The 25,249-nt window shown below is 42.2% G+C and overlaps 2 protein-coding genes across 6 annotated transcripts in view; one reads left to right on the forward strand and one right to left on the reverse strand.

The window, feature by feature from the left end:
* The window catches only part of GAL3ST1 (galactose-3-O-sulfotransferase 1), a 123,078-nt gene that overhangs the window by 76,194 nt on the left and 21,635 nt on the right, over nucleotides 1–25,249 (forward strand). The window contains exon 1 of one of the 5 annotated variants that reach the window (XM_033953983.1): nucleotides 21,071–21,176. The exons of the other annotated variants lie outside the window; for them this stretch is intronic. Coding sequence (XP_033809874.1) covers nucleotides 21,117–21,176 — 60 coding nt within the window. The 5' untranslated portion in view covers nucleotides 21,071–21,116. Of the gene's footprint in view, nucleotides 1–21,070; nucleotides 21,177–25,249 lie in introns of those variants that run through there. 5 annotated transcript variants of the gene reach the window in all.
* On the reverse strand, nucleotides 3,505–21,235 carry LOC117364612 (splicing factor 3A subunit 1-like). The gene is made up of 4 exons (XM_033953989.1): nucleotides 20,968–21,235; nucleotides 15,517–15,631; nucleotides 15,287–15,436; nucleotides 3,505–3,932 (listed from the first exon to the last, which is right to left on the reverse strand). The coding sequence occupies exons 1-4, from the start codon at nucleotides 20,968–20,970 to the stop codon at nucleotides 3,889–3,891; spliced, it is 312 nt and encodes a 103-aa protein (XP_033809880.1). The 5' UTR covers nucleotides 20,971–21,235; the 3' UTR covers nucleotides 3,505–3,888.

Below are 25,249 nucleotides of genomic sequence, written 5' to 3' on the forward strand. Positions count from 1 at the left end.
CTGATGTGGGTTCGACTCCCTCATTTACTTCAGCTGACACAATACTCATTTTAATAAAAATTACAAGCTACAGACCAATCAAATCTAATTTTCATCTCAAACGGCACAACATTAGCAATACTAAAAGCAATCAATTCCAAAAGTAGAGTTTGCAATTGATAAAAACAGCAGTATTTGGCTCCATGTCACATTTATTCAACCATACTTGAGATTCTGGCTTTTGGGACAATGAAAGCAGTGCTTTAAGCCATTGAGCTACCAGTCTTTTGTCTCAGCTAACTGTGATATGATAGCTAAGCAGATGATACCTTAGCAGATCACTAAACTATGATATGACAGGGGAGTCAGAGAAACTGGAGTGGAAGGTGGTGTAGCTCAATGAGTAAAAGCTCTGTGCTGATCTTGCAGAGGTTGTTAGTTCAACTCCCAGCCCGTCTTTACTTATGGCATTGTACCTTGCAGGTACACCTTGATGATCTCACAATGAGGTCAGCATTGTGCAGCAGCACACCTCCCTTTGCAATGAACTAGAAGCCATATTCAGGTCTGTTATGAGTTTTATTCTGTTTTTAAGCTTTGCCAAATGAAGTTATGGGCTTTCTTTGCTTTGATGAATGAGCTGATTGGAGCAAAGTTTAGTGAGAAAGGAGCTTGAAACCTAAAGCTGTGATTTTCATGTGCTGTAATTAGCTAATAACATTGCTTCTTTAAGCAGTTTTAAATATAATATGCTTGTGTGGATGTGTCCTGTTTATGTGGTGGCTGAATCACAGAATAAAATCCCTGAAGTGTATTTAGAAGATCACTTTAGAAACATCCAAAATCTGCCTAAACAGCTTCTATCCTACTATCATATTTCTGAAGCCTAAACCACATCTAGCTAAAGCCCAAACAATGCTTAAAAAATTATTTTTTACACTGTTTCAAGTAGCTCGGTTTACAATTGCTATATAGCTTTCTATGTAGCACAGTGGTTAAAGTTACACCTTTCTACACTGCTGTTTCCAGTTCAACTCCCAGTCAGTCAGTACCTCTCACTGAAAATAATATATTATAAATATCCTTTTAAAGATGGTATACTGTGTTTATATTATGTTAATGTTTACAATCCTAAAATAATAGAACAGAATCGGTAAAAAACACATTTTTACATATAACTAACTACATATAACAGGGCCGTCCATCTGGCATCTACAAGTGAAAAAAATATATTATTGGAGATGCGTATCTGACACCTATCTCACGTCTAAGTAGCGCAGAGCTTGACTTGCACTCCACAGACGTCTAAACCACGCCTAAAGTTAGGCGCAGTTTACAGAATCAGGGCCTGAGAGTCGTACAGAGTGAAGGAAAAAATGGCACTTCAGCATCTTTTGAAGTTATAAAACTAAGCTGGCCAGGTCATATTTATCATGTGACCAGTTCACTCGGAACAAATTTAAAGGAACAGTTATAGTAAACTGAAGATTTCTTAACTCTATTAAGCAGTGCAAAGATGTGAGAACATTACTAAGAATCAATTAATAAAAGTATATCCAGTCAATGGAGGCATTTAAGCCTAGAGGTTGTACTGATTTAAGTTGGAAAATCCAACGTTGTTCCCGCCGCAGGAGCCTAAGCTTCCTGTTCCCACCACGTTGATTAGCTGTTATATGATCTATACAGAAGTCAAAAAATCACTCAATAGGTGTAATAGTGAAATTAATACTTCTAAAACACACACTTAGAATTCAAAAATATTGTGGCCGGGCTAGTCTCCCGGTTGGTGAGAAAACCCGGCTCGGACCACAGGTAAGAATTTTGTTGTGCCCTTTATGTGGTTAGGTGAAGGAAAACCCGGATACTAGATTTCAGTGAAACTTTCCCAGGTTTATTAGTGTCCAAAAGAAAACATTCTCACTTAGTGCCTGTGGCTCCCATATCCTGTTCATGTCATTTTCAGAGTCCCACGGGCTTTAACTTTGGAATGGGTTGATTCTTTACAAAAACAAAAATCCCCAAAATACTTTCACACAGTCACTCCATGACTTCACTGTCCCATATCCCCTGTTGGGGCTCTTTGGCTTCTCTTGAGCCTCAGCTCCTGGACTCACAGCTGAGCACGGCCAATGTCAGCTCTCTCCTAGTTACACCTTCTCTCAGCAAGAGCAGAATCAAAATTAACTTTGTTTTAGAGTTTGTTTTTTTCACTTTATCCCGTTGTCCTCCCTGGAGAACATTCACAGCCCTGCCTACCAGGCTGTGTGGGGCAAGCCTCCCTTAGTTTAAGGTCTACAGGCCCTCCCAATTATGCCCCTTTATCTTCCTTATCTCCTGCTCCCAGGGAGTCTTACCAATGTGTTATTTACACAAGCAGTTCCCTTAATTCGGCAGAGCTGCCTTAGCACTCCCAGCCGTTCTCTAGCTCAGGTTTAAACAAACAGCTGGCTTACATTATAGGATAGGACACAATCCTCATACACTGTACTCTCCTAGGTCCATGTCCTCATCACACACCCTTTCCCTGGGGTCACTACACATTTCCCACTCAGACTCTGGGTAATCCGGGTTTTCCACTTCCACATTCATTCCAGGCTTTACATCCCATCCCCCTCTCTGCATGTCTGCCAGCTCCCCTGCAGCATTTCCATAAGGGTAACCTCCCTGCTTTTCCCTCTGAGGAAGGGTCGCCAAATCACTGTACCTCCCGGGAATTACACTGCCTCTCCTTGTGGGCTGGCTTCTTGAAACTCGTCCTTGCTGGGGATTAGGCAAAGTGTTGGAGCAAAGCTTTCCGTGGAATGTTTGACTCCCCCAATCAGAGCCACCTGAGCTTCCCCCCTGCTGCCTCTGCTTGTTTCCCATTTGAGACTTCCCAGCCTGCAAACTACGGGGTCTGACTCCACCCCTCTCCAAATTGGTCTCCGGTTTCTCCCTGGCTTGGGGAAAGGAGTGATAGGGGAAATTATCTACTTTCAGTGCCCTCCCCACCTGGCCTTTGGGCTGTGCTACAACCTGGCACTTTCCTTCCTGGCTGAGCTGGCTGTCTGGGCTCCATGCCAGGTTTTCCAGGGACCAGGGCTGTGTGCTTGCTGGGTTCAGTAGTCCTTTTAGCTGGGACAGGAGCTTCCCTGTCACATTATGCTCAGAGACACGAAGGCAACAAGGGTCAAGGTTTATTAACATTTAATTTATCGCTAAATCTGTTTACAAAGCGATGTACAAAATAAAACATAAAATAGAGAGATACAAAATTAAAACGCAATAACATAAATTTAAGACAAGACAAACTTGAGATGGAGGGAAAGAAAGGGAAAAGATTACATCTGTCTTAGTTAGGAAAACAAATATGGGAAAAACATAAGGGAAATGGTTTGATTAAAAGTTAAAATGCTAAGAAAAGATTAAATAATATTAAGAATTAAAAGCGTCTTTAAAAAGGTGTGTTTTCAAAGATTTTTTAAAAGAATGCAAATCTCTTTCGATTGTAATATATTGTGGAAGAGAATTCCACCATTGTGGGCCCATGACAGAAAACATGTCTGCTCTTCTTATTTCTATTGTTTTCAGGGAGGGTATGACTAATAAATTTTGGGAGGATGATCTTAGTGAGCGAATGGGATTGTAAGGAATTAACATTCTTGATATAAACTGAGGCTCATTATAAAGTAAAGTTTTAAATATAAGCAGCAATACCTTGTATAAAATACGGTGGCTTATAGGAAGCCAATGAGCATCGATAAATAGGCCTCACTACCCAATCATTGTATATTGTAAATTCCAGTGGAAAACAAAATTCTTTGCTGCAAACTAGCATAGAAAAAGTTCTTATACTTTGAATTGTCACAAGCAAACACTTCGCTTGATCAAAGGTTCCGACAGGGCCCGTTTCAATCCTGCGTCAGGGAATCAAATGGAGCACTCAACAAAGCTCTCAAAAAGTGGTGGTGTCTCTGAAAGCATAAATAAAATACAGTAAAACCTTGGATTGCAAGCGTTTTTGCAAGACAAGTAAAACATTTTATTAAATGTTAACTTGATATACAAGCAATGTCTTGCAATACAAGTACATACAGTATACAAATATCACAACTGAGCCAATGGTTCTTCTCTCTCTGACACTGCAGGAGTGTAGTGACTGTTCTAAATAAGCAAAGTCTTGCAATATGAGTACATACAGTATATATGCCTCACATCATCACAACTGAGCTGATGGTTCTCTGATGCTGCGGGAGTGTAGTGACTGTTCTAAATAAGCAAAGTCTTGCAATACGAGTACATACAGTATATACGCATCACATCATCACAACTGAGCTGATGGTTCTCTCTCTGACGCTGCGGGAGTGTAGTGATTGTTCTAAATAAGTGAAGTCTTGCAGTACAAGTACATATAGTATTTTGTATTAAAGTTTTGGGGTTGTGGAACAAATTGTCTGAGTTTCCATTATTTCTTACGGGGAAATTCGCTTTGATATACGAGTGCTTTGGATTACAAGCATGCTTCTGAAACGAATTATGCTTGAAAACCAAGGTTTTACTGTACATCAGTTGTTATTCAAAACAGTCATGCAGTGTAAAATATTTCCTTAATTACTAATTCCTGGCAAACCAGAGGGTACCCACCAAAAATTCAAGTTTCATTCATATATACGAGCCTCCTCCACTGATTTCTCCAAAACTGAAAAACCGGCAAGGCTACTGATTTTAAAGATAGCAGAACAGCTGGTGTCAGGACACAGGGGCATCAGGGACGTGTGGAGCATGTTAAAAAGCATATCAAAAACGTAACAGTTATTCACATGCAAGCTGTTTTCCACTAGAGGGCGCCCTTAACCTAAAAAACTGGTAGAGCTGTTAAAAAGACATCTAAAAACATACCAGTTTCCAGCGTCTTAACACTGCTGCTATCAAAACTTTCCCGTCTTACCAGAAATAAATCAAAAAGTGTAAATCGCAAAATAAAGAAAAAAATATAATAATAATTGAAACATCATGCAATCATCAAAATAATAAATACACCTCCGCTTATAGGCATATGATGCTACTCTCCATCCGAAGAAACTTGACTCAGCGCATGTAACAACTTTTGTAATCTAGAATATATTGCAATTCTTTATTATCCACCAGTTGTAAATTGACTCAGTTGCTATGTAACATCTCCTGTGATATTGAATGTACTATAATTCTTCAATATAAACTGTAATTAACTCTTCTCCTGTAATGTAATTCTACTGGAAATGCCCAGATATCTTCTTTATTGTAATCCGTGGCTATGTTACATCTGCTGCGATATGTATTGTAACTCTTCACTGTTACTTGTAATCTACTCTTCTCCTGTAATGTAATTCTACTGGAAATGCCCAGATATCATCTTTATTGTAATCCGCCTAGAACCGCAAGGCACAGGCGGAATAGAAATCCCTAATGTAATGTAATGTAATGTAAAAAATGAATGAATGAAATAAAAATAAAAAAAGGAAAATCAGAGATTGGGTCAGCATTTACAGAAAGCACGTCACTCAGTTTCACTATTCAACCCTCCAGGAAATAGAGTTCCTAATCTGAAAATCCAACTCTGTTCTTTGACCAGTAATTGTGCACCAAGATTGCCTCCACGTGGGAGGGCAGGAGCCTCCAATACTGAAAATCTTAAAGATGAGGCTAGAGGGCCTTTATCCAACCAAAGTTGGACCAATGGAGCATTCAGCACTTGATGGTTAATTCTGCTTATGTGTTCTCCAAAATTCACTCGGACACTTCGACTGGTGTTTCCAATGTAAAGTAGCTTGCAGGGGCACTGTATAACATATACTACACCAACAGTTTTGCAATCAGTGCCCCTCTGAAACCTGCGGGTCTTAACCCACTCTGGAACATTCATGTCCTGTAAGGGAACACTTTACTGGCACACTTTACAGCTGTCACATGGAACATGCCCACACTTCATGGCTACGTCTACCTTTCTGCTGGAACTAAATTGAGCTCTCATAAGCTCACAACAAGTACGAGGGGGCATTCGGAGAAACTGAAGGGAGATAGGTTCAAAACAAATGCAAGGAAGTTTTTTTTCACCCAAAGGGTCGTGGACACTTGGAATGCGCTACCGGAGGAAGTGATCAGGCAGAGTACGGTACAGGGATTCAAACAGGGATTCCTGAGGGATAAAGGGATCGTGGGATACTGAGGGAGGAGCTGGGATGTAACACAAGTATAGAAAGCTAACCAGGTAATAAGTATAGAAACCCAACAGGTCGTGCATGTGCAAGACCGGAGGGTTAGGACTACGATGGGAAGATAGGACTTCAATGAGAAACCAAGGAGGCAAGGGAGCCCCTTCTGGTGATTCAGACAGGTCGTGACCTGTTTGGGCCGCCGCGGGAGCGGAATGCCGGGCAGGATGGACCTATGGTCTGACCTGGCGGAGGCACTGCTTATGTTCTTATGTTCTTAAGATGTTATTTCAAGTTCCGTTGCCGAGAATAGGCAAATCTTGGTGGTGGTTCAAAAATAGTATGATACTGGAGAACATTCCAATGAGAGTTGATAATATGTTTTATTTTAAATGCATTGTGTGAATATGGTAATACACAAACCACTGAAGATTCCATAGGTTTAGCCATAGGCAGCAATAAGATGTCTCTTTGAGTGTGTTTGGCTCTCTTATATGACTTCCTTATTACAGGTGTGGGGTACCTTCTCTCAACAAAACGTGTCTTCATTTCCTCAGCCTTACTGATGAATTCTTGGCGAGTAGAACACAGGCGTCTTAGACGTAAAAATTGCCCTGTGGGAATGTTGTTACGCAAGTGTCTGGAATGATGACTATCATACCTCAACAAATTGTTTCAATCAGTGGGTTTCCTAAAAATGGGCTTCGGCTCCATGTTGTTGCCTTCGTGTCTCTGAACATATTTTTGAATTCTAAGTGTGTGTTTTAGAAATATTAATTTCACTATTACACCTATTGAGTGATATTTTGACTTCTGTATGTTTCCCTTTAATCACTCTTCTTAATAGAGTACCAGTTTTTTTGTTTTCCCCATATATATTTGGACTTAGTCTGACCGTTATATGATCTATGACAAAGCATTTTAGATCTTCAAACCCATGATTGTATTGGATACAGTGTTGCACCATTGGGGCATTTAATACACCCCTGGCATAGTGCTACAATGTTCATTGACCCTTAAACGGTCTTGATATTTGTCATACGTACAACTTACCACATACACAAATGAAACAATAAATCACGAAAATCCGTAGTGCAAGAGGTTTTATGCTTTAGGACATACTTTTTCTTATCAACAAGATTCACAAACTCATTGAGGAAAAGAATTATGTCACATGTTTTGCTATGACCACAGGCAGAATGGCCAACAGTGATTTCTTCTGATATTAAAGAACTAAGCAGTGCCAGCAATAGAACTTCTTTTAGATTTAGCTTATGTGCTATTTGCAATCATGTGTCTTGAAATGCTGGAAGCGAAGTTACCATATGCCAATATTTTTTTCAGGGTTCTAGAAACTTTGTCTGTGCTGCCTCCATAATGTAAGGCAAAAAAACCAGTGAAGGAACAACCAAAAGTACTTTAAATACCTTTTTAACTTAAGTGGCGCTCAGAATCCAAGATGGAATGAAAAAACTCAATGTGGGGTACAAACCCCTAAAGAGCTTCTTACAGAATCTATCATTGCACCATTTTGGAGTAAAAGGTAATTAAAAGTGCTTGTTGAAAAACGCTCATAAATAATTTAATGTCCATATAGTGAAATAAATGTCCAGTTTATACGTGAATTCAAAAAAGGTGAGTTCAAAAAGACTTAACTTGAATGTTCAGTCAGCGTTGACCCGGCGAGGTTCTGACGCGTTTCGCCCGACTGGCTTCCTCAGAGAACCCGCTAAGCTGCTAATGAACTACGAATTGAAATATCTCCTGATCCGAAGGAAAGTTTTTTTCCAATGCCATTACTAGAATCACAGGAGTCAAATATACCGGGGAATCCCTCTGGGTGAACCTGGCCAGGAGAAATGACAAATGCCTTTATCTTAGTGTTGTATACAGACCTTCAAGACAAAAGGATGACATAGACAAAGAATTAATCATAGACATTGAGACCATCACTCTGCATAGAGACACTGTACTGTTGGGAGACTTCAATATGCCTGATGCAGACTGGAACAAACTTTCCGCTACGACCAGCGGCAGCAGAAGGCTACTAACCTCCATAAGGGGAGCATGACTCAAACAGAAGGTATTGGAGCCCACGAGGGATCAGGTGATTCTGGACCTAATACTCACCAATGGAGATAGTGTCACAGAGGTTTCGGTAGGCGATGCGTTGGCCTCCAGTGACCACAACATGGTGTGGTTTCACCTCAGGAAGGGTTTCACTAGGTCAAACACATCCACAAAGGTCCTTAACTTTAAGGGCACAAACTTCAAGAGCATGGGAAATTTTGTCTATGAGACACTATAAAACTAGGGCACAACAAATAGTGTGGAGGTACTGTGGTCAGCTCTGAAATCTACCCTACAGAAAGTAACCAACCTTTATATAAAAACAATGAGTAAACAACGGAGAAATAAGAAACCACAGTGGTTCTCTGTGGCGATCTCGGAACTCATAAAACAGAAGAAAAAAGCATTTGTATTCTACAAGCAATCACAGCGACTGGAAGCTAAAGAAGCCTATCTGGTGAAATCTAGAACTGTTAAAACAGCAGTCAGAGATGCCAAACTTCGGATGGAAGAAAATTTAGCTAAGAATATTAAAAATGGGGATAAATCCTTTTTCAGGTATGTTAGCGACAGAAAAAGGAACACAGACGGGATAGTGCGCCTAAGGAAACCCGACGGTAACTATGTAGAATCGGACTCCGATAAAGCCGAGCTACTAAATGAATACTTCTGCTCAGTCTTTACCCGTGAGGCGCTGGGATCCGGTCCACAGCTGCAGACAAGGGAGAGTTCAGAAGACCCGTTCCAGAATTTTGAATTTACCACCAGCAGCGTATACCAAGAACTAACAAGGCTCAAAGTGAACAAAGCCATGGGACCGGATAAACTGCACCCCAGAATGCTTAGGGAATTGAGAAGTGTCCTGGCGGAGCCGTTAGCTGCGCTCTTCAATCTTTCCCTAAGCACGGGAAAAGTCCCATTGGACTGGAAAACAGCTAACGTTATTCCGCTCCACAAAAAGGGATGCAGGTCGGAGACCGCAAATTACAGACCGGTAAGTCTCACATCAATTGTGTGTAAACTTATGGAAAAAAGTTGATTAAACACAAATTAGATACGATCCTGAATGACGAGAGACTGAGGGATTCCCCACCAGCATGGATTTACAAAGGGAAGGTCCTGCCAGTCCAATCTGATCAGCTTCTTTGACTGGGTAACGAAAAAGCTAGATATGGGAGAGTCCCTGGATGTCATGTATTTGGACTTCAGTAAGGCTTTTGATAGTGTCCCACACTGTAGGTTACTGAACAAGATGAATTCGTTGGGACTAGGAGAAACATTGACTGCAAGGGTTAAAGACTGGCTCAGTGGCAGACTTCAAAGGGTGGTGGTAAATGGTACTCCATCTGAAACGTCAGAAGTGATCAGTGGAGTGCCGCAGGGCTCGGACTTGGGTCCAGCCCTATTTAATATCTTTGTACGGAACCTGCCTAAGAGACTTCGAGGTAAAATTGCATTATTTGCCGATAATGCTAAACTGCAAAGTAGTGGGCAAAGGCACTGTGCCCGACACTATGACGCAGGACCTACTTTTACTGGAACAATGGTCCACAACTTGGCAACTGAGTTTTAATGCCAAAAAGTGTAAGGTTATGCACCTTGGCAGTGGAAACCCATGCAGAACTTACACCCTGAATGGTGAGATCTTAACAAGAACTGTGGCAGAACGGGACCTAGCAGTAATCATTAGTGAAGATATGAAGAATGCCAATCAGGTAGAGAAAGCTTCTTCCAAGGCTAGACAAATGCTGGGTTGCTTCCGAAGAAGTTTTGTCAGCCGAAAGCCTGAAGTTGTAATGCCGCTGTACAGGTCCATGGTGAGACCTCATCTGGAATATTGTGTTCAATTTTGGAGGCCACATTATCAAAAGGATGTGCTGAGAATGGAGTCGGTTCAGCAAATGGCCACTAGGATGGTCTCAGGACTCAAGGATCTCCCATATCAAGACCATCTAGGTAAGTTGCAGCTATACTCTCTCGAGGAACGCAGAGAGAGGGGAGACATGATAGAGACATAACATAAGAACTTAAGCATGGCCTCTGCCGAGTCAGACCATGGCTCCATCATACTCAGCAGTCCACTCCCGCATCGGCCTCCCCAGGTCCATGACTTATACCTAAAAGTGATCTTATACCTAAAACATTCTGTTCCCTAATCATTTAATATCCTGTATGGTAACCCTCTAACTATAGCCTTCAATCCCCTTTTTCTTCAGGAAATCATCTAATCCCATTTTGAAACCCAAAATCGTACTCTGCCCTACCACCTCCTCTGATAGCGTATTCCAGATGTCCACCACCCTCTGAGTGAAGAAGAACTTCCTAGCATTTGTTTTGAATCTGTCTCCTTTCAATTTTTGCGAATGCCCTCATGTTTTTGTTGACCCCGCTAGTCTGAAGAATCTGTCCCTCTCTACCTTCTCCATACCCTTCATGATCTTATAAGTTTCTATCATGTCCCCTCTAAGTCTCCGCTTTTCCAGAGAAAAGAGCCCCAGCTTCTCTAGCCTTTCAGCATATGAAAGGTTTTCCATGCCTTTTATCATCCTTGTTGCTCTTCTCTGGACCCTCTCGAGTATCACCATATCCTTCTTAAGGTATGGCGACCAGTATTGAACATAGTACTCCAGAAGCGGGCGCACCATCGCCCGATACAGTGGCAGGATAACTTCTTTCGTTCTGGTAGTGATACCTTTTTTGATAATGCCCAACATTCTATTCGCCTTCTTTGAGGCCGCTGCACATTATGCCGCCGGCTTCATTGTTTTATCCACTAAAACCCCCATGTCCTTTTCCAGTTTGCCTTCTCCCAGTACCATCCCCCCCATCGTGTAGTTATACATCAGGTTTCCTTTCCCTATGTGCAAGACTTTACATTTCTCTACATTGAAGTTCATCTGCCATTTGTTTGCCCACTCACTCAGTTTGTTCAGGTTCCTTTGTAGTTCTTTGCATTCCTCCACAGATTTAACCCTACTGGAGAGTTTTGTGTCGTCCGCGAATTTTATAACTTCGCACTTCGTCCCTGACTCCAGGTCATTTATGAATATATTGAACAGCAGTGGTCCCAGTACTGACTCCTGCGGGACGCCACTCATGACCCCTTTCCAGTCAGAGTAGTGTCCCTTTACTCCTACCCTCTGTTTCCTGTCTGCCAGCCAATTTTTCATCCATCTGTGCACTTCCCATTCCACCCTGTGATTCCACAGTTTCCTTAGTAGGCGCTCATGGAGTACCTTGTCAAAGGCTTTTTGGAAGTCCAGATATATGATGTCTATGGGATCTCCTTTGTCCAATTGTTCGCTTATCCCCTCAAAGAAGTGCAGTAGTTCATTTGGCATGATCTTCCTTTACAGAAACCATGCTGGCTTGTTCTCATCAGATTATTTCTTTCTATATGCTCATTGATACTGTCCTTGGTCAATGATTGAGCCATATTCCCCGGAACTGAGGTTAAGCTCACCGGTCTGTAGTTCCCCGGGTCGCCTCTTGATCCTTTTTTAAAGATAGGTGTAACATTCGTTATCCTCCAGTCCTCCGGAATTATCCCTGTTTTCAAGGATAGGTTGCAAATCTGTTGCAGCAACTCCGCCGTTTCGTCTCTGAGCTCTTTCAGTATTCTCGGGTGGATTCTGTCTGGGCCCGGAGATTTGTCAGTTTTTAATCTATCTATCTGTTTGAGTACGTCTTTGAGGCTTACCTCCATGCATGATAATTTTCCCTCCTGATCTCCCTTGAAGATTTTTTCCGGTTCCGGCATGTTGGATGTGTCCTCCTTTCTGAAGACCGACGAAAAGAACGTGTTTAGTCTGTCTGCCACCTCTTCTTCCTCCTTCACCACTCCCTTCCTGTCTCCCTCATCCAGAGGTCCCACATCCTCTCTCATCAGAAGAATGGTTTAAAATTCCTTGCTTCCCTGGCAAGTCTCTCTTCATACTCTTTTTTTGCTTTTCTGACCACGCGATGACATTCTTTTTGATGCTTCCTGTGCTCTTTCCAATTTTCCTCGGTTTTATCCTTTTTCCACTTCCGGAATGATTTTTTCTTGTCTCCTATCACATTCTTGACTTCATTGGTTATCCATGCCGGGTCTTTTGCTTGATTCTTTTTGCACCCTTTTCTAAATCTGGGAATATATAGGTTTTGCGCTTCTTTCAAATATGTTACTGGCCGTATTGAGGTGGAAGAAGATATCTTTTTCCTTACAGGACCTAAGGAAACAAGAGGGCATCTGTTCAAAATCAAGGGTGGGAGATTTCATGGTGATATTAGGAAGTATTTCTTCACCGAAAGGGTGGTTGATCGTTGGAATGATCTTTCACTTCAGGTAGTTGAGGCCAGTAACGTGTTCGATTTTAAGAAAAAATGGGATAAACATGTGGGTTCACTTCAAGGAAGTGATTAGGAGGGAGGGTTCTTCGAGTGGGCAGACATGTTGGGCTGATGACTCTTTTCTGCTGTCATATTCTATGTTTCTATTATCTGATGTCTATCTGCATTATTTGGCATTATCTGATGTTTATGCAATAAAGAATCATATTACTCTGAAGCTTTATTGGAGGTGACTTCTATATACCCTTGTTAGATAAACATGTGCAGAACAGGGAATTCGAAAAAAAAAACAAAAAACCCAAAAAACAACTCCCTTGCTACCGGCCCAGCTAAGCATACCACTACAAGGCCTCAGTGTACCGTTTTCAGCTATCCATCAGAGCATCGTGCTACTTCTCATGGATTTTGTATGAGACATCATTGCTCTGCTTCTCGGCAATGTTCTATCTCCAGACATCAATCTTTGCATCGACATTCTAACTCATCTCATTGATGTTCTTCATCGACGCATCGATCCACTACTTTGAAACAATACTCTTCTTCAACACTGCATTCAACGCCAAAGTACCTCATCGCATCAATCTCCTGCTTCAAAGTGAACAGCTGTTCTTCCAGACATCGTTGCCGTTCATTTCACAGTATCGGTCTGTATCCAGAGGACACCAACACTTACTACATCGAGCATCATCGTCTGTCTGCACTTCCAATGTCTGCTCATCTTCTTGTTTCCTGATGAATGAAAGGACTTTTCCATATCCAGCTACCTCTCAAACCACCTCCAGTGGTTTGGCATCTTAATGATGAAACCTTTATTTGGGGCCTTGTCTTCTACTCATCTTAAATATATTACTTGGAAGGTGGTAATTTTAATCTCCATCACTTCTGCACATCAAGTCACTGAGTTCAGGTTTTTTAATTTCCAGCAGCCTCTCTACTTCTTTTTTATGGACCCTGCTACGCAAGCTTGCATATGGATGGAAATTGATGTTTCTTATATTTGCCATATCCATGTCAGTAAATTCCATTGGGATACTGACAGGAATCCACCATGGGTGTAGAGCCTGTAAGGTGGTTTGTTTCCTGTGGTCTGGACTCGATCATGCACAGACTAGTGGGGGAATCTAACATAGGTGTAGAGCCTATTAAGTTTGATTCCTTACCATGACAAAGTACGAAGAGGAAAACACTGCCTATCAATGAACATTATTTTTTTTAACCATTGCAGCAGAATGGTTCTCTGCTTTATTTTCTAAGCAGGATCAACCATGTTATTTTTGCTGATATGCACCTTCCACTGTACCACCAATGTTCATGCAGTATTTTCCAGGAGGTGCATACAAATACTTTGAAGTATTTTTCCATACATGTATTTCTCCTATTGTTAATGGACATTATCCCTAGTTTCTTATGTACCATTAACTTTACGATGACTTTACGATCATCATCCCATTCGCCAACTCCATCTCGGAAACCATTCCCAAGGCATCCGATGCCATAAATGAGATGGAACAATGGATGACAGATTTCAAGCTCAAGCTCAACCCAGAAAAAACAAAATTCTTTGTTGCCTCCCCTCACCCGCTTGAAAATAAAACCCCACTATGCATCAATAAACTCAACTACCCTATTCAGCCCACCATGAAAATACTAGGTGTTATTCTAGACCAATGCCTAACAATGAAGGAACAAGTGGATTCCCTATTCAGAAAAGGTTTCCTTACTCTCTGGAAACTCAGAACCCATTAAATCATACTTCGATACATCAACATTCAGAATCCTAGTGCAATCCCTCATACTGAGTCAGCTTGACTACTGCAACATCGCCTATTTAGCAATTTCACAAAAGAATATGAGACGTCTCCAAATAATGCAAAATGCTGCGGTCAGATTTATCTTCGGGCTGAAGAAATTCGACCACGTGACACCCTACTATCGGCAGCTGCACTGGTTACCAACGGAAGCCCGAGTAAGGTTTAAATTTGCCTGCCTCTGCTTCAAAGTACTATACGGCCTGACCCCCAAGTACTTAACGGACCTTTTCGCATTTTCTAATAACAAACTCAAGAGAAACACACACCCAAAACTCATTTCCCCTCCAGTTAGAGGCTGCAAAATGAAAAAACACCATGAACACCTTCTCTCTCACCAAGCAGTCCTATGGGGCAAAGACCTAGACCAACTGCTTTCACCCACTATATACGGGGAATTCAGGAAACGCCTAAAAACATACCTGTTCCAGAAATACCTAAACAATTGACCCGCGCTCCCTCTCCCTATTCCACCTGAACTTACAGCACTGTTATAAATATAATCTGCTATCTTCATCTTATTGTAACTTTACGTTGCTATTTATCCCCAACAGGTCCTGTCGGACAGGTCCTACTAAAATGTACATATTACTTTTTCGCTCAGCAAATTGTATTTCTTTACTATTGCCTCCTGAGGTCTCTGATCTCTGTATTTCCTCTGAATATCTACTTATTGTATTTCGCTGAATGTCCAGCACTCTTGATTGTAAACTGCCTAGAAGTCGCAAGATTGTGGTGGTATAGAAGAATAAAGTTGTTTTTATTATTATTATTAACAAGGGACACTAATTTAAAGATTAAACTTCTTTCCTTCTAGAAATATGCTTTCATGAGCGTAGGTCCCTATTTTTACTAATACACTTTAGTTACACTTTCTCAGCCTTCACAAGATTAAAAAACAACAACCAAATACTAATTATCTCTCACGGATGGAGTGATCTCGTTGCTCAAGCCAGCGGGGATCCAGCAGCCCGATGCGCATGTGTTCTTGCATTTTACTGGCTGGAATCTTCTCCCCAGTGATGGGTGACACAAGGTATTCATCAGGGGCTGGGGCAGATGGCAATGGCTTCGAAGCTAGGGGAACAAAGAATATTAATGATGCAGCACAAGAGCTGCGACAAATAAACATAGGACAAAATGGAGAGAGAACCTACCTTTGGGATCGTAGTCTTTACAAACAATAACCTGATCTGGTGTGGGAGGAAGAGGGGGTGGAACAGGAGCCTCGGGAGGAAGAGGAGCCTTCTGACCTTCTTCTTCATCTGAACCCTATAGAATAAAATATTTCGGTGTAAGTCAGATTTTCCACTGTCACCTTTAAACTGAATATTGATAAAAACACAAATCAAACCTTTTGGGGAAGGGTGAGCGTACTAGGAGAGATTTGTGGCGCAGTGGTTGGAGCTACAGTCTCAGCACCCTGGGGTTGTGGGTTCAAACCCCGCGCTGCTCCTTGTGACCCTGGGCAAGTCACTCAGTCCTCCATAGCCCCAGGTATGTTAGATAGATTGTGAGCCCACCGGGACAGACAGGGAAAATGCTTAAGTGCCTGATTGTAAAACCGCTTAGATAACCTTGATAGGCGGTATATAAAAAAACCTAATAAACTTGAAATTTGGATGTCAGTGTCCACTAAAGGAACAAAGGTGGATGCTATTTTTGTTGTTTTTATATATTTTATATTGGGAGGGGGTGGAGGGTTGGGGGGGCTGAGTTTGAGTATGCATTTCTCTTGTGTATAAAATATTTTAAAAAATTTCTGGGGCACCAGGCCGCTCAGTGGTATAAATTGATATCTGGATTTTTGAATAAGAAACCAAAAACTGGTCTTCGTGACATTTGGAGCATTGAGATAAAGCAACAGATTACTGTGTCTCAATGGCCACGAATATGGACTTGGAGGATGAGATGTACAATGTCAGCATCTGTGAGACAAAATTGGTTATTTTTATTGCATAGAGTTTTTTAGACCCCAGTTCGCTTACATAAATTAGATAGTTCCAAGTCTAATAGATTCTGGCATTGTCATCTTGAAGCAGGAACTTTAGATCATTTAGTATACTATTGTCCCTTGATACTGCAATTTTGGAGGTCTATTTGGGACCAATTAAATAATATATTAGAAAATCCAGTGGCTTTATTTTATGATACTATTTTATTTGGTACTCTTATGAGAGCTAAAAGTCAACTATCTGCGAGTAATAACAAGCTTCTATTAGTAATGACAGGGATTGCCATGCAGCTTATTTTGAGAAACTGGGATAGGTTAAGTTATTCATTTTGGTGGGAAACCCTATGTTTTACTTATAAAATGGAACGTTGTTTGGCCATACAACAAGGACAATTTAAGAATTTTATGGATGTTTGGGAGTCATTGGCTAAATATTGTAAAGAGGAATAATTTTTCATTTTGTTGACATCCTGGGGGGGTGGGGGAATGGGAATGGTATTGATATAGGAATCTATGAATAGTTTCATGAAGATTTTAATATATTTGTATTGGGTGGATGGGAGGGAGGGGATAAAAATAATAGAGAATTAATGTTATACATTGTTGTGCTTGGTTTGTAATACCCATATTTGTGATTTATTTGTTGCACAATTGTAACTTGAAAAATCAATAAAGATTTTTTTTTAAAAATTATATATATATATTTTTTAATTCTTTATTCATTTTAAAATGCATACAATAAGTGGAATACAGAATAAATTAATCATTTTACAATATAGTCATCACAAATTTTTCAAGATTTATTCATATTAATACCTTCCCCTCCCCCAACCCAATTTTTCCAACAATTTTTTCCAACCTTGTTTACCTCCCATCCATCCCCCGCTCCCTGGATGTGCATATTATCTAATAATAAACCATAACTATAGGGATTCTACAAAGGATGTCAATGGGTCCCAAATTAATTTAAAATTTTCACTATTCCCTAATATAATATATAATAATATTTTAAAGTACTGTTTTTGAATGGAAAATTAATAAATATTTAAATATATATATATATTTTAAAAAATTGTATTGTCTACAGCAGGGCTGCCAAGTCCGGTCCTCGAGATCTACTGGCAGGCCAGGTTTTCTGGATATCCACAATGAATATGCATGAGAGAGATTTGCCTACACTGCCTTCTTGGTATGCAAATCTCTCTCATGCATGTTCATTGTGGATATCCAGAAAACCTGGCCTGCCGGACTTGGGCATCCCTGGTCTACAGTATGATCAATTTGTATTAAAACAATAGAAAATTAAGGAAGTGTTCTCAAAAGACATTGACCTGGTTTAATTTGCTATCTAATACAGCTGCTAATTTTCTCTACCAACAGTTATTCAGTCTGTTCCCTTCCTGTCGGCTCTCCATACCTCATCCATATCTTGAACTTGAGTGTCTTGGTCCATTTGTGATGATGCCTCCTCTGTCTTATCCTCTTTTTCTTCTTCTTCATCTGACTCTACCTCCATCTCCACTTCCTTGCTTTCCCCAAATTTCTCGTATATATATAAAATAATTGGAATATTTTTATCAGGAGGTTCTTTTCTTCACAGTTCTACTTTTATACTTCATATTATCGGCTTTTCTTTTCTTCTATAATAGTTCATCTTGTGTAGCATCTACAGCTATTCTTTTCATGTGAATCATGCTTTTGTTACTTATGAAAGTCCATTCTCTTTTCCATTTGTATCTGCTCTGGGACATGACTGATGTCAACGGCTCATTGGGTCTCCTGCTCCATATGAGGGTATTTCCTAGTAGTCTTTTCCTATTTGATTCTTGAATCGTTTTCTCCATCACCTATATTCAGATTCACCTGACTCTAGGAAGTCTTTTGTTATTTATCAACCTTCATACATATACGGTTTCTAAGAATTCTCCTTTTTTCTCTAGCAGAGCATGGAATTGCCCTACAATTTTTTTTCCGTTAGGTTCCTTCCCTTGCCTCCGTGCTCTCGTATAAGACATTGGGTCTAGGTTTTGTAAGGCAATTCAAATTTTTCCGAGTACTTGGAACCCAACTCTCCCTCCATCCCCTTTCTAAAGCTAGGGAGTCCCACATGTGAGAAAATGCTGCCTCCTTGTCTAAGGATAAAGCACAATAACTTGCTGTAATGGGTGTTATCCTGGGACAGCAGGCAGATATTCTCACAACCTAGAAGGCGACAAAAATGATAAAAATAATTATGAGAAGAGAGACTGGAAGACCTAAATATGTATACTCTGGAGGTTAGGAGGGACAGGGGAGATATGATACAGACATTTAAATACTTGAAAGGCATTAATACAGAACCAAATCTTTTCCAGAGAAGAAAAAATGGTAAAACTAAAGGACATAATTTGAGGTTACAGGGAAGCAGTGGCGTAGCGCAGGGGGGGGGGGGGGACGGGCCGCCCTGGGTGCACGCCTTGGGGGGTGCACAGCTGACCAGGTCCGGGTCCTCCTGCCCTACTGTGCAACTGGACCTGCACCTCCTTCCTTTCCCCCGGTCCGCGCCACTGCAGTCTTACCTCCCCGCTGCTGCTGCTAATTGCCGACAAGAAGTCTTCTTTCCAACGTGAATTCTGACGTCGGAGAGGACGTTCCGGGCCAGCCATTCACTGCCTGGCTGGCCCGGAACGTCCTCTCCGACTTCAGAATTGATGTTAGAAAGAAGACTTCTTGTCGGCGATTAGCAGCAGAGGCGGGGAGGTAAGACTGCAGCAGTGCGGACCGGGGGAAAGGAAGGAAAGAGGCTTTTTTTTCTGCGGCAGGGAGGGAAGGATGTAGGCAGGCAAGCTGGCTGGCTTTAGCGCGGCAGGGAGGGAGATAAGTAGGCAGGCTGGCTTTGGGGATGGACAAAATCTGGAAGGCAGTGCGGGACATAATTAGGCACTGGGGACACTAAGGACACAGGACGGAGGAACTGGGGGCACTAAGGACACGGGAAGGAGGCACTGGGGGCACTAAGGACACGGGAAGGAGGCATTGGGGGCACTATGGACACAGGAGAGAGGCACTGGGGGCACTAAGGACACAGGAAGGAGGCACTGGGGGCACTATGGACACGGGAAGGAGGCACTGGGGGCACTAAGGACACTATGGACACAGGACGGAGGCACTGGGGGCACTAAGGACATGGGACGGAGGCACTGGGGGCACTAAGGACATGGGACGGAGGCACTGGGGGCACTAAGGACATGGGAAGGAGGCACTAAGAACACAGGATGGAGGCACTGGGGGCGCTATGGACACAGGACGGAGGCACTGGAGGCACTATGGACACAGGATGGAGGCACTGGGGGCACTAAGGACACAGGAAGGAGGCACTGGGGTCACTAAGGACATGGGAAGGAAGGAGGGAGGGAATAGAAAGGGACAATTGTTGGGCCTGAGTGCAGAAAGGAAGAAATGAAAGAAAGAATACACAGTCAATTAATAGATGTCCCCTTTTGATGAAAAAAATAAATAGTCACGTTACCTCTGACTTACTTTCTCTGCAGCAGACTCGGCAGCCGCGCTGAGGTGCAGGAAGGTCCCACGATGACTTGTCTGCCGGCTCTGTTCCAGAAGAAGTAAGTTACGTCAGATGCAGTCATTGCGAGACTTTGCCGCAACTCCCTGCATCTGCCGGGTCCATCCACTCTGACATAACTTATTTCTTCCGGAGCAGAGCCAGCAGATGAGTCATCTTGGGACCTTCCAGCATGCGGCTGCTGAGTCTGCTCCAGAGCAAGTACGTCAGAGTGGGATGGACTGGCAGCCGACAGCTACAGTCATCGCAGGACCTTGCTGCATGAAGGGAGAGAAAGGAGCAGGACTGCTGGAATGGAAGAGTGGTGGAGGGAAAGAAAGGGGGCAGGGTGGTATGGAAGGGTGGTGCTGATGGAATTGATGTACAGAGAAAGGGGAGAGACATAAGGGGGAAGGATATTAGAGGGATAGAAAGGGGGCAGATGCTGATTGAAGAGGGGTGGATGGAGAGAGAAAGGGCAGAGATTGGATGGTAGTGGGGAGCCTTTGCTGGATGGAAGTGCAGATGGGAGAGATAAGGGAGCAAATGCAGGAAGGAAATGGGAGGAGAGAAACAGGGGAGCAGACACTGGATGGAAGTGGACAGAGAGAGGAGAAGGTACTGGATGGAAGGGTTAGAGAAAGAGGGTACATGATGGAAGGAATGTAGAAAGATTTACGGTATTACTAATTAACGTAACATAAATAAATTACGTGTCTCTTTGTTTTCTAGGGGAAAACCATAATCTCCTTACCCAAGGTTCGTTATTTTGCCAGTTTATACTAAGAATAGAGACCTAGGCTAATGAGAAATACTTTTATTATGAAAATAGGAAAATATAATTCATAAGCCAGCAGCAATAACTAATTATTGTTCACAAAATATCCGATTACATATATGAAACTCAGTACACAATTATTACAACACACTTGCTAGATAAATAAGTAAAACTAATTCTTACACTCTAAATAATTCCTTATAATAATAATTCCTGATTATCAGCAAACTAAATATATCGCTTATCACCACAGGTGCTTTACAAATCCTTATCCTAAAGACAATAGGATTCCCTCTCTAACCCAGCTGAAAAGACATATAATTCCTTATCCTCACCATCCAATTAGGCAGTAGCACAGAATCAGGTGAAATGGAAGACGTCTTCCCTCAGCTTAGCAGATATAGAAATTCTTCTGTTTAGGAACAGTCCGTCAGCAACTGGAGAAGCTGTAACTTAGGTTGGCAGCCAAGGTTTCCTTTATGTGATGGAATCCAGAGGTATAAAAGTCCGGTTTCACTCTCTCTCAGGCAGAGAGTCACAAGAGGTAACTTTTCAGGTCTTAATTATTATAGAAAATGCAGAGTAATCTATGATAAGATGCGAGTTCCCTCACATCCTGGCACAGACTAATTAATTAGTTCGCACCTTCTATCTGGTTCTCGTCAGATGACTTCTCCAGACCAATCCAGAAGCATAACTTAGATGAATAGCCTTTCTGTATAGAGTCTCTTACAGGCTGTGAAACAGAGGCCTTCGTTAGATAAGAACAGCATAAGAACAATTCCTCCCCCAAGATTCACACAGGCTAAGCATGGAGGATGTCCTTGACTAGAATACAATTCTGGTACATACCCAGAATGCATAAGGCAGAAACAGCAAAGATGTATTCTTCTTTCTCTTCTTGCAAGATTTAGGCTGGAATGATTTCTTGCAGACAATGGATCAGGCTTGATGATGTCAGAGAGGCCTAACCTTCAGGTGTGAATAAGGAAACACCCCTACAGAAGGGGATAAATAAAAGGAAGGCACATGATGGGGAGAAAAGGATTGAGTTAGGGAAACACTGGAGGGGTGAGGGAAAGAGGTGGCAAGCTTTAGGTAGACAGTAAAAAAGGAAATTGATGAGAGGGTACTAAGAACGTAATCTAGACAGATGCAGAAAATAAATTGAAAAGGAAAATGAGGGAAAAAAGGGAAAGGGATTGCAGAGGAGAGGTGTGGGAGAGGGAAGGAGAGGAGAGAGATGCCAGACCAATGGGGGTGAAAGGAGAGATGGAAGGGGGAGGCATACAGTTTCTGGAAAGGGCATAGAAGGAGAGAAGATGCCATATAGGAGCAGAGAGATGGCAGACAGTGGATGGAAAGAAGAGAGTTACAAGAAGATGAGGAAAGCAGAAACCACAGAAGACAAAGGTAGAAAAAAAAATTCTATTTATTTATTGCTTTAGGAGACATGTTGTTTCTGTGGTGCATTTTATGCAGAGTCCAGCTTCTTGCTAGTTCAATTTAACCTTTGTCTATATATTTCTATTTTATCCCCCCTTTTACAAAACTGTGGAGCGTTTTTTAGCACCAGCCGTGGTGGTAGCAGCTCTGATGCTCAGAATTCTATGAGCATCAGAGCTATTACCTCCATGGCTAAAATCCACAGTACAGTTTTGTAAAAGGGGGTTAGTTTGTGATTACATATTCCATACTAGGCGAAGGTGTTTTGTGTGTTCGAAAGACATGGTTTTTTGTTAGGATTGACTGCAGGATTGATCTGTACTGGTCTGGCTTGTTTAGTTTTACAATGGGTGTATTGATGTTGTACTGCTCATTGCAGTATGTAAGATGCTGCCTTTTCCTAGGTACTCATGTGTGATGTGTGGATTGTTACTAAAAATCATGTTTTCATACAGATTGGGGGGAGTGTCAAAAAATGATGGGCTCCGGGTGTCATATATGCTAGGTACGCCACTGCAGGGAAGAAGACTTAGAAGCAATGTTAGGAAATTCTTCTTCACGGAGAGGGTGGTAGATGCCTGGAGTACCCTCCCGAGGGAAGTGGTGGAGAGAAAAACGGTGATGGAATTTAAAAAAGCATGGGATAAAAATAGAGGATCTCTAATTAGAAAACAAAGGATGTAAATTAAAGAGCTAAGGCCGGTATTGGACAGACCTGCACGGTCTGTTTCCCATATATGGCGATTCGGTGATGGATGGGCTAGGCATCAATGTGAACTCCATTAATATGGAACATGAAGATATTGCTGGCCAGACTTTACGGTAGATATCTTGCAAACAATGGGATGGTTGGATAGGCTGAAGTGAGCTTGGACGGCAAACTTCAGCATTTGGAATCTAGGACAATATCAGACTTTACAGTCCATGGCCCAGAAGTATCAAAGAAGAGACAAGTTAATTCAATCTCTCCCTAAGTAAGGGGAAAGTTCCCCTGGACTGGAAATTAGCTAATGTTGTTCCTCTGCATAAAAAGGGTTGCAGGGCAGAGGCTGCGAATTATAGACCAGTGAGCCTCACATCAATAGTGTGCAAACTCATGGAAACACTAATTAAAAGCAAATTGGACACAATCTTGAATGAAGGGAATCTTCGGGATCCCAGTCAGCATGGATTCACCAAGGGTAGGTCCTGCCAATCCAATCTCATCAGCTTCTTTGACTGGGTAACAAGAAAGTTGGACTTGGGAGAGTCTTTGGACGTTGTGTACCTGGACTTCAGTAAAGCTTTTGACAGTGTCCCACACCGCAGGCTGCTAAGCAAGATGGAATCGATGGGGTTAGGAGAGACACTAACTGCATGGGTCAATGATTGGCTGAGTGGCAGACTTCAGAGGGTGGTGGTTAATGGTACCCTCTCTAAAACATCGGAGGTGACCAGTGGAGTGCCGCAGGGCTCGGTCCTGGGTCCACTCCTTTTCAACATATTCATAGGGGATCTGACTCAAGGGCTTCAAGGTAAAATAACACTATTCGCCGATGACGCCAAACTATGTAATATAGTAAGTGAATGCAGTTTACAGAATTATATGGTGCAGGACCTGCTTACATTGGAAAGTTGGTCCTCAACCTGGCAGCTAGGCTTCAATGCTAAGAAATGTAAGGTCATGCACCTCGGAAGCGGAAATCCATGCAGGACGTACTTCTTGAACGGAGAAACTTTAACTAGGACTTCAGCAGAACGAGATTTAGGAGTAATCATCAGTGCAGACATGAAAACTGCCAGTCAAGTGGAGAAGGCTTCATCTAAGGCAAGGCAGATATTGGGTTGTATCAATAGAAGTTTCGTCAGCCGAAAGCCTGAAGTCATGATGCCGTTGTACAGGGCCATGGTGAGACCTCATCTGGAGTACTGTGTGCAATTCTGGAGGCCACATTACAGTAAAGATGTGCGCAGAATTGAATCGGTTCAGCGGACGGCCAACAAGATGATCTCGGGGCTCAAGGGTCTCTCGTACGATGAGAGACTGAACAAATTGCAGCTCTACACTCTCGAGGAACGTAGGGAGAGGGGAGACATGATCGAAACATTTAAGTACCTCACGGGACGTGTCGAAGTGGAAGATGATATTTTCTTTCTCAAGGGACCCTCGGCCACAAGAGGGCACCCGCTCAAACTCAGGGGCGGAAAATTTCATGGCGATACCAGAAAGTATTTCTTCACAGAGAGAGTGGTTGATCATTGGAACAAGCTTCCAGTGCAGGTGATCGAGGCAGACAGCGTGCCAGACCTTAAGAATAAATGGGATACCCAGTGGGATCCCTACGAGGGTTAAGATAAGGAAATTGGGTCATTAGGGCATAGACAGGGGGTAGGTAAGCAGAGTGGGCAGACTTGATGGGCTATAGCCCTTGTCTGCCGTCATCTTCTATGTTTTTATGTTTCTATGATCATGTATTTTTAAAATGAGTATCACTAATGGGCAGACTGGATGGACTGTTCAGGTCTTTATCTGCCGTCATTTACTATGTTTCTTCACTTGGGCATAGAACTGATGACCCTGTGAACTGGTGTCGGGCGGGAAGGCACTTGCACATGCACAGTACAGGCAGTCTAAAAGCTTGTTAAAGCTTAAAGTGATTCTACACTTTTCGCTGTCCTTACCAGACATGTGGATGACGTCACCCACATGTGAGAATATCTGCCTGCTGTCCCAAGATAACACCTGTTACGGTACGTAATTGTGCTTTCCACACACATGGGACACAGGCTGTAGAAGTCTGCCTGCCATCGGCCACACCGCCCCCCCCCTGCTGAAGTTGCCATTCAGGCTAACTCCTGATCCATCTTGCCATATACTAAACCCAGAACGTAGAAGTCCATCTGGCATGTTAAGCTGCATTAAACATAAACATTTCACACATGTTCTGGAGAGTATTAAGAACATAAAAATTGTCATACTGGGACAGACCAAAGGTCCATCAAGGCCAGTATCCTGCTTCCAACAGTGGCCAACCCAGGTCCCAAGAACCTAGCAAGATCTCAAGTAGTAAAACTGATTTTATGCTCCTTATCATAGGGATAAGCAGTAAATTTCTCCAAGCTATCTCAATAATGGCCTATGGAGTTCTTTTTTTAGGAAATTATCCAAACCTTTATTAAACCCTGCTAAGC

The sequence above is a fragment of the Geotrypetes seraphini genome, chromosome 8 (genome assembly GCF_902459505.1).
Source record: "Geotrypetes seraphini chromosome 8, aGeoSer1.1, whole genome shotgun sequence".
Taxonomy (NCBI): domain Eukaryota; kingdom Metazoa; phylum Chordata; class Amphibia; order Gymnophiona; family Dermophiidae; genus Geotrypetes; species Geotrypetes seraphini.